General features: G+C 40.3%; 1 protein-coding gene across 4 annotated transcripts in view; it reads left to right on the forward strand.

Moving 5' to 3' along the window:
* Nucleotides 1-14,847, forward strand: part of kif21b (kinesin family member 21B) — a 71,497-nt gene that overhangs the window by 40,019 nt on the left and 16,631 nt on the right. For 2 of the 4 annotated variants that reach the window (XM_079482470.1, XM_079482471.1), the window contains exons 19-27: nucleotides 196-399; nucleotides 701-802; nucleotides 887-1,052; nucleotides 1,926-1,986; nucleotides 2,077-2,125; nucleotides 2,240-2,439; nucleotides 2,555-2,629; nucleotides 2,720-2,833; nucleotides 7,050-7,088. In XM_079482470.1, the coding sequence (XP_079338596.1) occupies nucleotides 196-399; nucleotides 701-802; nucleotides 887-1,052; nucleotides 1,926-1,986; nucleotides 2,077-2,125; nucleotides 2,240-2,439; nucleotides 2,555-2,629; nucleotides 2,720-2,833; nucleotides 7,050-7,088 (1,010 nt within the window). The remainder of the gene's footprint in view (nucleotides 1-195; nucleotides 400-700; nucleotides 803-886; nucleotides 1,053-1,925; nucleotides 1,987-2,076; nucleotides 2,126-2,239; nucleotides 2,440-2,554; nucleotides 2,630-2,719; nucleotides 2,834-7,049; nucleotides 7,089-14,847) is intronic. The other 2 variants (XM_079482472.1, XM_079482473.1) reach the window with 1 other exon arrangement.

Consider the following 14,847-nt stretch of genomic DNA (forward strand, 5'->3'; position numbering starts at 1 on the left):
ATACAAAATTAAAGTAAATTTAATGGAAAAATATTTGTTTTATCGAGTAATTTTTGTTTTCATATTACCGGTTTTATTTTCTGGAAGCTTGGTTTTTCATTGTGTGTGTATATTTTGTCAATAATTCCTAGATACTCAACAGATCTTTGAACTGGCGTTGTTCTTGACTTGAGTAACAGTATGTGTGTCCTTCAGAAACGCGAGGAGCTGTCTGTGCAGCAGGAGGCGCTGTTGCGTAAGAGAGAGAAGTTGCTGAACGAGAGCTTCAGAGAGGAAGAGGAGGACAGACTCCTTCAGGAGATGAATGAGGAGATTGAGGTTCTCAATGCCAACATTGACTACATCAGTGACAGTCTGTCAGACTGCCAGGCCACCATCGTACAGATCGAGGAGACCAAGGTAAAGACCACCCCGCATGCAGTGTGTCTATTTTACAATATTTATTATAGGAAAAGTTGACTTGTGTCATGTGTGAGAGAAATGGAAACGGCTCAATTTGCACATAAGTAGTCTCGGATTTAAATGGCCTTCTAACAACCTGTTCACAGTTTAATATTCATCTTCAATCTGAGATCAACATTGCTCATAAAACTGGAAATCTCTTTCTCACAAAAGCTTTAGTCTAATTGGTTGTTTTTAAGGGAGAGGCTCTTAGCTAAACGTTTTAATTTTGATGGGATCGCATGCATGTTTCCTGTAGGATGAGCTGGATTCTGTGGACACATCAGTGGTCATCAGCTCGTGCTCACTGGCTGAAGCTCGATCTCTACTGGATTACTTCCTCAAAGCCTCCATTGACAAGGTGAGTCCAGACCAAAGTCTTTGTCTTTCTATAAATAAGAAAAAGGATGTACTTAAAGAACACATGTAATTTATGTGTGTCCAGGGCTTGCAGGTTGCACAGAAAGAGACTCAGATTCGACTCTTGGAGGGACAGTTACGGCAGACGGATGTGATTGGCTCCTCCCAAAATCACATGATCCTGGATGCTCTGAGAGAAAAGGCAGAATGTATCCCTGAATTACAGGCCCTCATTCACAATGTCCAACAGGGTAATTATTTATTCACAAAAAGATTTTTGGAGCTGCAGAATATATCTAACCTTAAACTTACTATAACACAGGTTGCTATGCATTTAAGGTAGAAGTTACCCAGTTGTCTATATATATATATAGTGCGATTTTTATTCTTTTTTATTGTATTTAGATAAGCAATTTATAAAGTTTGGCCTTGGCAAGAAGTGGGAATGTTGCAATAGGAGAGTAGCGTTGGGTTGTTGCACGCGTTGCTTTAGGCCACTAAGGACCTAAAAGTTTGGTTTAAAGACGGAAAACGTACCAAGCTGAATGTTTACTCCGCTTTCCATTTCTAACACACGCATACAGTGTTCGGTGCCGTCTCACATCGGTCAAAGCAGAAATAAAACGGCTGCTCTTTGTGTGGTTTTTTTGTCATCTCCAGTCGCGCTCAAATGTACATTGCATGTATATTGCATTTCGTCTATTCGAATGAAATATCTGAAAAAGCAAATACATTTACCTAGCCAGGGTGTACGGCTGTACGGAGTAAAGGTGTATGCTTTTTCAGATATTTCTTGAAGAAATCAGGACAGAAGTTGACAAAATAGACGGATTACAGCAGCAGGTGTAAACGGGTATGTGCCGATCGAACAAAATGCATCTTATAACAGGCATAAACAGGGCCTTATAAAGGCAGCAGAGGGGCAGAAAAGCCACATGCGGACGGTGAGCCACTGTTTGCTGACCCCTGATCCATATGATGTATATTTGTCATCCGTATTACTGTACATACTGTCGTTACATTCATTCAGACAGTCTGTTTGTTTTGGCAATACATGTTATACTGTAACTTTTATCTTGGTGTTTAAAAGTCATTTCTGTAATTTTCCTTTTTTGTGTGTGCAGAGAACGGCTATGCAAGCACAGACGAAGAGGCGTCTGAGTTAAGTCAGGCATCAGAGAGATGGTATAATTGAATCCACACACGCACACACAGTTTCATAACCTGAGCAAATCTATCAGTATCAACATAAACATTACATTTGTTCTTCCATAGTTTCCCCCAAATGAAGTTGTCTGCCAGTCAAGATGACTTCAAAATAAAGGTAAAGCTCATTCTCTTGACTTTGGTTTTGGAAGGAACCCTTCCTCACGTCTGTGTGAATAACCACCAGGTGGCGGTGTTGCACTGTGTTTATATATTTATCACATGCCCACAGGTTGAGCCTCGACTCTCTGCACAAATGAAGGCGGTATCTGCGGAGTACCTCGGACCCATTCTGGACCCCACCACCAAGAACATCACCAAGTCATTGGCCTCCCTGTCAGAGATCCACGAGAACGGCCTGCACCTTAAAGAGTTTTATTCTAGGGAGCTGGTGTCACGGACTATCTGCCTCCCAGTTAGAGGACACACCTTGTGAGTGCCAACAGTGCTCCGTTTAAAAGGACTGATGTTTAGTCTTTGTATAGGAATCTGGATTTTTATAAATAATCTGTTGTTTGAAACGTAATGTTTTGTGTGTTTGATTCAGCCCAAGGCAGTCCAGAGGGTCAGACACATCTCCATTAACAAGGAGGCAGTCATATGACCGAGGACAGCCATACAGGTAACTGTGTCATCTAGAATCTGCCACGTTCACGATGGAGTGCACTCTTTGGCCGCATCTAAAGAGCCGTTGCGTCTTTTGTAATCTCAGAAGCCCTGATGTAGGATACACCCCGCCGTCATCACCTCCTCTCCGAATACGGAACGACCGCAACGTGTTTTCCCGCCTGACCAGCAACCAGAGTCAGGGCTCGGCGCTCGACAAGTAAGTTGATCACACATGCACATCTGTCTTGTGATAGAAAAACTTAATCCGAGAAAGATTTACCAATCCTGCTCCTGAATGGCCAATATTTGATGTCACCATACTGACCGTATGCTAGTTTGCATTCTCCCACATCTTGCTGAGTTTTATTTAGCTGTTTCCCCACTTCCACCCAAATCGTTTTCTTCCTCCTTTGGCTATTTAAAAACTCCTTTGCTTTCTATCAGGTGGCTTTGATTATTGTAAGCATTATTAACCCAGCAAGTCAGTAGCGCGGCGCGTTAACCCTGCGCGTGCCGCCGGCATTATTGATCTCTAATTGCAGTGGAATGGTTAGTATAACTCAAAGCAGACAGCAGAAGCTACGGCCAGTTGTTCAGCTCCTGTGAATTCTCATTATAACACCACAAGTGGGCACATTAGGGTAGGATAACCAATTATTCCACCCTCTGAAGATGGGTTTTGTTTGCACTTTCTTTTCATAATTGAATCAGCAGTCTCTGATATTGCCATAGAGATCTAAATTGGTCATTTGATGCGCCTGTCAGGGATTTATCTCATTATTTCTCCAGCTCCTTGAATATTGCACTTGGAGAGATCGTGTTTGTGTGTTGAGTGTGGGCTCGAGCACATACAGTAGCGTAGCGCACTGTACAGTTTTCTTAACGTAATTTCAGCCAAGCCATCCCATTCTTCAGTTCTGTGTGTATTTGTGTTCTGTCTATCGAACATGTTTTGCACATTTGTTTTAAAGATTTTTTGTCGCAATAAACTACCATGTGCAGAAACGATTAATTGGTCAAAAAAGCCTGGAACACCTTAGAAACTGCATCAAAATGTCATTCCGATTACTGACATTATTATTACAGTGGCTTTTGCCTGTGTATTTTTGTTTCTGTTAAGTGTGTTCGTGGAACATTTTCAATATTAAATTTGAGGAATTAACTTTATTTTAAGTAGGGTCCATTATTGTCCCCTCTCAACATTATTTCTTTGTTAAAGTCCCTGTGAAAGGAAAAATTTGTTTTCTTATTTTCTTGCAATGTTTATAATCAGTGCGTGTTATTCTGTTTTTATAATTCGTGTGCCCTCAAAATCTTCAATTAAAGATGGGGTAACATGCTATTTCATGCATTCTGACTTCTTTAGACTGTTAAACGTGCTGGCTTCTCATGCTTACCATAGTCAACTTGTCGAAAAACGAGTTGGACGTATGACGTAGTGTTTCTGTGCTCGATACACTCCCCAGCACTTCTACTTGTTTCGGAAAGCTTTTTATAAGTCTATTCTTTTTATTGGGCAACGCTCCCAGAAAAGCACAACCCGCCCACATGCCAGTCGACGAGCAATAACGGTAAAACCCGCTTATCAAGATTGGCTGCGCTGCGTAAAGATTGGCTGCGCTGTGGGCCTGCAGCTCGTTACTCTTACTATAGTGAGAGAAGTCAGTAGTTAGTTTTTTCACTACATTTTTAAGTAATGGATGTTATAGAAACGGTGCATATAATGCTGGATTTGGAGATCTTTTAAAACGGGGTCTGCAGCGTTTCCAAAAGTCTCTCTTTCTAAGGGTTAAAAACTCCGGAGTAGTGTAAACGTCAGGCGTAACTGAGTTATGCATTTTTAAAAGAAAAAGCGCTAGTATAAACGCCATCTTAGACAGCTTGGGTCGAGCACCTGTTAATTCGTCCCCAATTGCTGCCAGTTCCATTTTAAAATGCAAGGGCTTTTTTATATATCCAATCAAATCCCAATAGAAAACACAAGCCACTCCCTCTATTTTTCTCATTCGATATTCTGTTTCACTTTGAAAGAATATGAGTAAAACTTATCAAAACCTCCAGTACACAGAGACTTTAAAATATGAATTGCATTCGTTCACATGACTATTGGGCAGATTTGATGAGGTTAGAATCTTGACAACCTTTCAGTCTTCTCTTGAGTTAGCACAAAATAACACAACCGGACAGCAGACCCGAGATATTCACACACGCCAGTATTAATAGACCTTCATCAACGGTTAAATTGGTGTTAATGTCTCCGTGACACCCAACCAAACTGTCCTGTCATTTGGTCACTCGGCAATGAAACCTTTTCTCAAACAACCATCTGTGTCTCTTGAAACCTTCAGAATCTGTATTATAAAGAAGTAATGACGTTTGACAATTCATTAACATTTCAGAGGGACTGCCAGCAGTTCATATTGTTTCTCTTTTGACTCTTAAAACGTTGCCCTGCCTTCATTAAACGCCACAGCATGTAGATAATTCATACTGAAGAAGATCGGTGGGCCTGACCCTTATTCGCCTATGCGAATCGGTTCCTGTTCGGAATGAGAAAGAAGCCCATGCGACCCATAATCCTTTTCTGCAGTTGTACCTGATCTTGGTCTGATAAAGCCAAATGGATTTTACGGGAGAATGCCTGGTTACATTTGGTAATCGAAAGACTGATATGAAATTAAAGGAAATGTTTAGGGTTAAGTATAACCTGAATTGAGCTAATTGTTGAAAAGAAAAGGAGATACTACACCATGGCAAACATGCACCCGTCCCAACTTTTTTGAGACCTGTAGCAGGCATGAGCTAATTTAGATAAGTAAAATTTCTCGGTTTAAACATTTGCTATGTTATTTATGTTCTATTGTGATTAAAATATTGGCTCATGTGATTTGAAATTCCTTAAGTTTTCATTTTATCGGATTGTATATGTTAAGCTCCATCGACAGTATCAGTGGCGTGAAAATAGCACTTTATGGAAAATCCCTGGCTTTAACCCATCCCTCAGGACGTCTATGAGGAAAGACATTACAAAGAGATTCAAACTAATTTCATAATGCTATATTATTGTTTATTTTCCTCTGTACAAAACAGTGTTTTTTGAGCTATGAAGTTGTCCAAATCAGCATTTTTAGTAGTGCAAGAACTGTTAAAGCAGATTATCTTCTTGTTTTGCTTTACCAACATGACTCCTGTGGAGTTTGCTGCATGCAGAATATCTTTGTAAATAGTTATGTATTTTCTGCATTTATTGTGTAAAAGTGACAGGGTTTACCACCCTTACATGTTACTGACATAGTTAAATGATTGAATGCCAATATTCATCCTGATGCAATGCCGTGCCCCATAGACCTCAATTGCAACTACACTACTGTAAACACAAGTCTAAATGACCTCCTGTCATCACAGACGCTGTCGATAGAGCTCAACACTAGACATTTTTGTCATATATACTGTATCTTCAGCCGTATTTAAACCCCTTACATGTTTTTATTATCTTGGAATGAGCTATTTCTATTTCCATACACCACGGGTCCCCTTACTGGGAATACACCACGTTGTTTCCCTAAAGTAGCCCCAAACGGACAAACTGCTCTACAGAGTGCGTTTCGTAAAAATATATTTCCTTTGGCGAAGAAGCGAAAACGTGACGACATCTTAGTTCTGTGTCAGCCACCGTAGTGCTTCGAAAAGGAGGGTATAGTGAGCCGTTGGTTGCAATTCACAACCTCACCACTAGATGTCGGAAACTTCATTTTTAAGCACCTAAACTGCTTTCCCTTAAACCACAATTTCAATGCGTTTTTGAAACATGTATGTATGTTTTTTCATGCACATCATTGTAATACAGTATGTTGTTATTTTGCATACGTTATTTGTTTGCTTTTTGTTCCCATCGCATCTTGCACGTTTCGTGGAAATCATCCAATTTAATATAATACTGTAGCACTTCGTATAATGTGTGCTTTATGTCTGCTGTGTCCACTAAAGGCTTTGAATACTCCACTAGTTTGTATATTGCCGCTGTAAATAGTCAGAGCCATTTAGCCTAGAGTGTTATAGTGTTGTCATCATTTCAATAGGAGATGCTGCCTGGATGAAATGTGTATTGATAATGTGTCTCACTAAAACACCAGCCTGTTTTATGAGTCATGTTTTCTTTCTCAATAAAAACATCGAGTCAATTGAGACAACCACAACAGAGATGTGGAAATACATCAATGTTGGACGTTTGTAAGTTTTGAGTGGGCTCTTCCAGAGTCTTTTACCAGTAACCCCCATCCAATGAACTTTGCATAACCCCTCCTGCTAACTCCTCCCCTTTTGCTCCTGACCCCCCCTCTCTGATGCCTGCTTCCTGGAGGGCTCCTCTTCCTCTCTGTGTTCTACTCACTCTTCCCACCCTCCCCTAACCCAACTGCCGTTCTGCCCTTTAGGTCGGATGACAGCGACTCCTCTCTCTCGGAGGTGCTCAGGTAGAGATCTCTGTCTGTCATTCTGTTTCCTGTCGTCCCGCCCGGCCACGCCCCACGGGGTGCGGTTACGGCGGGAGCGTGCATGTCCCCTTTCCATTTGCGTGCCGTGCTGTGAACTGTGAGAACTGAATGAACCTTACGGACCGACTTATGGACGGACTTAATAGCTTGAAGGATTTTGAGAATCAGAGGAAGGAAGGCAGTCTTGGAAATTGAACTTTTGATCTGAATGTACTTTTAAATGTCAGCTCATGACACAAAATCATTGGATTGATTTGGTTCCTGTGGAGCTGTTGGCAAGCCCTATTAAAAACTCGTCTAAAGGTGGCAGCCCACTCGTCGACTCCAAACAACACGTTTTTGGTTGTTTTCACTTCTACCAGCTGTTTTTGCAGAAATCTTGGACTCATTTTTTAAACCAAAAAACTACCTCCGATATTTTGTAGGGCTGTCAAACGATTAGTCGTGATTAATCGCTACCAGAATAAAAGTTTGTGTTCATATGATATAATTCTGTGTAATGTGCATATTCATTTTATGTATATTAAAATGCGTGCGTGCGTGTTGCTTGTATTTATATGTATAATTTATGTATATTATATTTATACGTATACATTTATTTATGTATAATTTAAATGATTGCTAAATATAAAGATATACATGTAAATATTTCCAAAATGTAAATGCACAGTACGCAGACCTATAAAATGTAAAACACAAACAACACAAACTTTTATTCTGGATGCGATTAATCGTTTTACAGCCCCAAGATTTTGTCCCTGATATCAAAGTGAACTCGCCTACTAAAAGTGTATGTCATTTTTTGGGATCATAGCTATTTTCTAATTTGTCAGATAGTAGCAGATTGATTTAAAGATGAAGTACTCTGTAAATCCAAGCTTACGACTAGAAAATCGACTAGTGATATGCCAGCCTAACTTGTTAACATGCTTAATACGTTTTTAATCGGTGATCTCAATCATTTTGACTCACGATTTCTCCTGGTTTTCGTTAAAAAGGAGCCAAAAATATACTGACAAACTCCACAGTTTCAATTTTCTGTGTTACTCAATATCATTTTCTTATCCAATACAGCGACACTGCGATTTCTCTCCACCTCTGCTTGTCCTATTATCCTGACAGCATGATTACATTTTTCTCGTTTCTTTCGAATGTTCTTGTTATCCCATTCAGGGCCGTTTGAAGGAATTTGGGGGCCCCAAGCAAAATGGACATGGAGGCCCCCCCAAATCCCCGCCCCACCCGCCCGCACACACGCAAAGCCTACAGGAACCACAGCATAGCCATAAAGTTTAAGTTCAACCACACTTTATATAAATAAAAAAGGTTTACAGTGCATAAACTGCTGTTGCATAAACAGTGCATAAACAAAACATGTTTAAAGTTCAAATACTCATGTTGCATATACTGTGCATAAATAAAATAAAATTACAGTGCAAATACTGCTGTTGCATATAATGTGAACATTTTAACATTTTCATGGTCATCAGCTATTATTACAGTGCTTGAGGTAGCTTGAGCTGTAGAGCTAACCTCAGTGTTGGGAAGTGGTGCAGACTCAATTTCTGTTCTGGATGCAGTGTCTTCCACTGTGAGAGATGCTATTGATGGTGTAGCTGGGGAAAAAATATGTTTTTATCAATATAATCCATCTGTCGAGGTACAGAATTCATCACTGAGTGTCTGACACCTAGAAATTTGACAGGCACTACTGTATATTAAACATTCTGAAATATCCATGGGCTAAAGTGACTGGTATTTACACAGTTTGGTGGGAATTCAATAGTGATTTGCACTGTTGTTTTTCTAACAATATGACAGCACACACTTATCAGTTTAAACTCTGGGCTGTGCAGGATATCAGCTGTAATTCTAGAGCTTGTGGTGGTACCTTGTGCTATGGAGGAAACATCAGCACTGAGAAGTGATGCATCTGATGTTGAGGATGAAGTTGATGGTGTAGCTGGGAAAATAATTGAAAAAAAAATCTGAAATTACCTGTGAAGTACGTTTTACCATTTCACTGTTAGCATATTGAAAGAGGTCACTATTAACAGCTCAGCTCAGTGAGAGAAATTCACTCTACCATCATCAGTGGAGGTCTCCTTAGGAAGAGCCTGAGGGCTGAGAAATTTAAGCAAAGCACCTTGAGGGAGAAAGAAAAGATGGTAACACTTAATAATAACAATCATTAATAGATGGTAAATTGATAGTTAATTAATCTTTAGTTTACTGTCATTTAACTGTTAGCAAACAGTCTTTTTACTGTTAACAAACAATGAAATTATAATTATATGTTTACTAATTATTAGTAGTGCTGTAAATTAACAGTTTATTGTAACACACATTATATCTATCATATAATATATTAGGTATCGGGTAATGATTAAACATTATTTGAAAACCTTTAAGAAACCATTTTAAAATATCAATAAACATTACATAGATAGACGACCAGATATTTATAACACTTTGTTAAGGGTTACTAATGCTTAAAAACATCCCAAGCTAATGTTTGATTCACGGAATTTATTGTGTGGTTTTCCTAACCCCCCCATTTGGTAAATAGATCATCACGGTGGAATAGTTAGTATAGCATGCTAACGTTATGCCACTTTCATCAAAACCTATTACAAAGCTATAGCAATGTCATGTCATTAAATACGATAAACAGTGATTCTGGAACAGATCTGCATCTTCCTTATCCCGTTAAAAAACATATTACAGTAGTATGTAACCATATTCCGTCCGAAGTTGCACTAACTGTTCGTTACAAGCAGCATTTGCCGTCAGGCAGGTTACAGGTAACGTTAGCTAACATATTTTTGCAAGCCTATCTGCTGCAAAATGACACCAAGACAAGAAGAGCTATTTTATCCAGTGTAATTTATCACTTACCACTATCTTGTTTATTCTTATCCTCCTCTTCCTTTCTCTTCTTTCTTTTTTGGGATCCTGAAGCATAATTCCGCTTCATGACTGCCGACGGAGGTTTTGTTTTTGCCGGCAGCAGAGATCACGAAAGGGGCCCCTTGAGGGGGATCCCAATAAAAGTGTCATTGCACTTTACTGCATTGACTGTCAAAGGGGCGCTCAGTTTGTCGTTGCATTTTATTCTTAACCAGTTGTTGTCTTTGGGCCCCAGGCCAGCTCGGGGCCCCCGGCCAGCTCGGGGCCCCAAGCAATTGCTTGGTTTGCTTGCCTTGTCGCGACGGGCCTGATCCCATTAGAAACTAATGGCTCTGTGATGGAACATGGAGTGCTCTGAACAACTCGGCCCCAAATTTCCAGCGAGATTCTAATCTGTTTAAGGGCAGAAATCGCAGACAGCTGGCTTAACTTGTCAGAAGATAATCGACTATTTCCCAAATGCAACAAAACAGCATGATCATAGACTTCATGGTATGATGTTTTAGTTCTGTATCTATGTAGCGGTTTAAGAATACACAGTTTTTTTTCTCAGATTAACACTCTTTGATCTCCATAAGGCTGAATGAGTCAACAGGGAAGGCTTTTATGCTTTGAAGCACAGTGGTCCGCTCTAAATCCCCCTATGGGAACGCGATCCGATAAGGTTCATTCATTACAACACCCCTCTTGGTTTATCCATGAAAAACACAGAAGGCTCCATATCCTGAAAGCAGTATATACCCCCCACCTCTCCCTTCACATGTTTTATATTTGTCTTGTGCATCTGTTGTCTTTGCTTTCAGCCCATTTGAACGGTGCAGAACTTTGAGCTCACTCCTCATTTGCTTATGTGCTGCATGACGGTTTGGTTTGTAGATGTTTTTTAAACTTGCTGTTGCCGTTTGTTGTAATGTGTATGGTTTACACACTTGTGAAAATTAATGTGTTTTCAAGATTTTCGTTGATGTTTCTGGGCTTGCATGTTGTGTTTCTGACTGTGATTGTATAGAGTGTTGTTTTTGGTGTGTCACGGTAATCTTCACATGCCGCATTGCACAGCACCCTGTGTTTCTTTGATTGACATTCACAACAAGAAATAACACTGCAAGCGTTTTTCATTTATTTCCTCCGTGTTCTATTGTAATACTTCACTTCACTGCTCGAATGAGCGAAATATTCTGCTGTGGATAAATGATGTGGTGTTTATTAAAGATGCCTGCCGAAGCATCACTGTTGTTCATATTCAGGGGTTTGATAAGTTAAGCAGGTGAAAATAAAACATTATATACTTATCCTCATGTCATTCGAAACCTGTTTGACTTTCTATCTTCTGCAGAACAAAAAAGAAGATATTTTGAACAATGTTTGTAACCATAAAACATTAGCCCCCATTGATTTCTATTATATGGACACAAAACCACGGTGTCATTTCTCAAAATATCTTCTTTTGTGTTTCACAGAAGAAAGAGTCATATATATACAGGTTTTGAATGACACAAGGTGAATAAATAATGACAGAATATATTTTTGTTTTGTGGGAAGGGGAACCCTGAGCTCTATTCAGGGACCAGATTTATCAGATAATGCCAGTTAACAAGCCACCCTGCATGGCTTACCAACTATATAAAAATACATCCTGGAAGCCACCCAGAATACGATTACATCATAGTGATATGTTTTGCATTGGAGAGCACAACATCAAAAGTAAAATGCTATTTGAATTCAGCTTTCGTCAAATCCTTTTTCTATGTAGCTTGTAAGTCAATATTCCTTCCTCAGATCACGCAGACATAAGCTCTTTTACAAATGCTAACATTTAAACTCTTCACACTGTGTTAGTCCTGAGCCCGTTCTCCATCGGTTCACTGGGCCCCCCTGGAGTCCCCCCCTTTAGGGAGCACAAATGTGCCAACAGCTGCCTCTCGTGTTACATCTGTCCTCAGAGAGCCGAGATGTCCCAGTTTCCTCTTTAATCAGCCATCCTCTTGTCACCTCAGCGAGACTGCCCGCACAGAGGCTTTGACGGCTCCACCATCATTAGAACTTCACAGATGCCAAACCGGACAGCGGCAGCTCTCGGCCCACGAGAGACCAATTTCCCTTCATCCCAAACTCCAGCTTCATTTCCGTCTCGCTCGGCCGGCAGCAAAGAGCGTTCCGAGACTGGGCCGGTCGAGAACGCTGTCAGCCTGAGAGAGGAAGAGCCTCATTATTTTTTTAGGGGAGGGGAAGGCTTGTTTAGCCCTGCCAGGTTGCCAATGTATGTGGGCTAATTGGCAGGCCCAACCGTAGTCGCGAAGCTTTCGGACGGATGAAATTGACACCAAACGGAAGGTGGTTTTCGGAAAGTGACGCCGCCTTTGTTTGCTTGTCGGATTGTTTACTCAAAGAAAGGACTTTTTCTACTTCCAGGAGGGGTCACTACTGAGCTGAACCCCCCTGCGATTTGGCATCCGCGCGACGGGGAAACATGGAAAAAAAAGAGCCAAAATGAGTCAAGAAATGAGATAGCATCCCGGCAGACTCTTCACTTGTCACAGTCCCTTAAGTGTGTGAATCCTTGAGAGAAGTTTTATTTCGCAGTTGCAGAAGTTCAGGAGCGGCGTATTGAAGAATTCTCTTCTCCATCAAAACAACATGTGTGTTCAAAGTCTCTCCTGCAATAGAAACTTGCGTTTAGCCCGTGGTGGTGGTCCATCATAAATCTAAGCAGAAATTCGGCTTGCCAGCTGTCAGTGCACGTTACCTTCACTTGGCTCCTTGGTGCTTTTCACGACGGATGTGGAGATTTCGTTTTTCAATCGTATGCCGCCTTGCCTGTGCTATTGTTGTGGGATTTAGAAGAGGCTTATGGATGGCGTCCAAGACTGGGTGTTGCTCACCACTGAATTGCGATGTGAATGATTGTGACAGGTGTCGTGTGATGGTTATAGCAAGTCTCTCGTCCTTTAAACACAACTATGAAATGCTAACCTCATAACACGAGAGACCCAAAAGTGTTGAGAGTAACCGTTCCATGCTCGCTTTTGTCAGGCCGCGGTCTCAATGACTGATGGGTTGGATGACCTGACTCACAGTTTGACTGTGTTTTACCAGTTGAGGTTTGAAGTGTCCTAAAGGAGCTGCTGGGAAAGTCTGTGCTTCCTAATTGGGAGCATCTAACTCGCACACAAGCTGTCAAAGACTGGAAAGAGCCGCTTGTCTCCAGCGAGGGTCTTTTCAACTGTAATGTGGTTATAAATAAGTTGAAAGGGCTCATGCCGCTCTGCGTTCTCAGACGTTCAGAGTTCCTCCTTCATTACACACATACGCAACTACCTGTTCTTATGCATCATACGAACACAGATATGTGCACATGGATTTTTATGTATGTGAGTATACGACATCCACAACTCTTTCCAACATTATGGCAAGGAGAATGGATAACCCTGTCTAGAGTTCTAACATATCCATCAGTCGCAGTCTTTGGGGATTTTAGAGATAAATACTTTATCTTTACTGGACAGCCAAAAATGCTGATCACTTTTCTAAGAGAGGGGCATATGGACATTGAAGAGGAAAAAAGCGACCCTCTTCGTGTGGTACACTGCCAGCAAAGACCAAGCAAACGTCTTTGAAATGCCAATTTAAGCTTCCGAGACACACCTCGCATAGAGCTTGGCTTCAGTTCACATCAGATGGTTTCCCATTTAGGTATTTAGGTTAAGGCGACAGGCACACTAGATCTCTTTATGCATGTGAGATTAGTCCAAACCAAATAGTAATGATGGCTAATGATACTTTTTTTAAATAAATACTAATAAATCAATATTACATTGAAAAATTGTTTCGGAGCATCCCTGTAATGGTAACATTTTCAAAGACATTTACATTACATTTAGGCATTTGGCAGACGCTTTTATCCAAAGCGACTTACATAGCATTATCCTATACATTTTACATAGGTATCTGCAATCCCCTGGGATCAAACCCACAACCTTGCGTTGTTAACACAATGCTCTTATCATGGAGTTACAGGAAAGATAGTTAAAGACCAAGTACAAATACAGATATTTTTTCTGGTACTTGCCGATACCAATACTATCATGAATATTGACTATAAAATGTATGATTTTTTGGCCAAAAACAGCACCAATGGACAGTCTCCAGTAGACAAAAATGGCGACAGTAAGCACCAAGATACATGGATTGTGAATAAGTTGTAATATAAATCTGTAATATAGGGATGGTTTCATTTTTAAAGATACTAAACAAAATAACGTATTTGCAAGTGGTGAAACGCTTTATTGATATTTTCTCCAAATTATCCAAATTTATTTCTCAAATTGGAGCAAAGGAAAAATCAGCCCTTCACTCTAGTGCTAAAGCAAGATCTGGAAATCAACATTTAGTTATTTGGATCATATCATATCGCTGCTGTCCTTTTGAAACCTTGAATCTACATATTTTGTGATACATTTTTTTAATTACAATCATCATTATTATTATTATTATTACAATGCTTGTCAACCTTTACAGTTTTTATTCCATTTCCTGAAAAAAACTCCCAAAAAATTGGACCTACAAGGTTTTGGAAGCACAGCGACGATAATTTAGCTATATGGACCAGATCTCGTCAAGATGTTTATGTCCCCCATTAGTCTTTACACTTGATGTCCCGCAAAACAGGAAATGTAAACTTCCATGTCTATGAATGGATGCGAATGAAACGCAGAGTCTGGTGTGACCACCCCTTTACAGTTAGCTTTACGTGAAAATCACGTTTTCTTTCCCTCCTGCTGGATGCTGTGACAGGACATAATTAGCACTTGCTCCATATATGAAGACT

Source organism: Barbatula barbatula (genome assembly GCF_947034865.1).
Source record: "Barbatula barbatula genome assembly, chromosome: 20".
Taxonomy (NCBI): domain Eukaryota; kingdom Metazoa; phylum Chordata; class Actinopteri; order Cypriniformes; family Nemacheilidae; genus Barbatula; species Barbatula barbatula.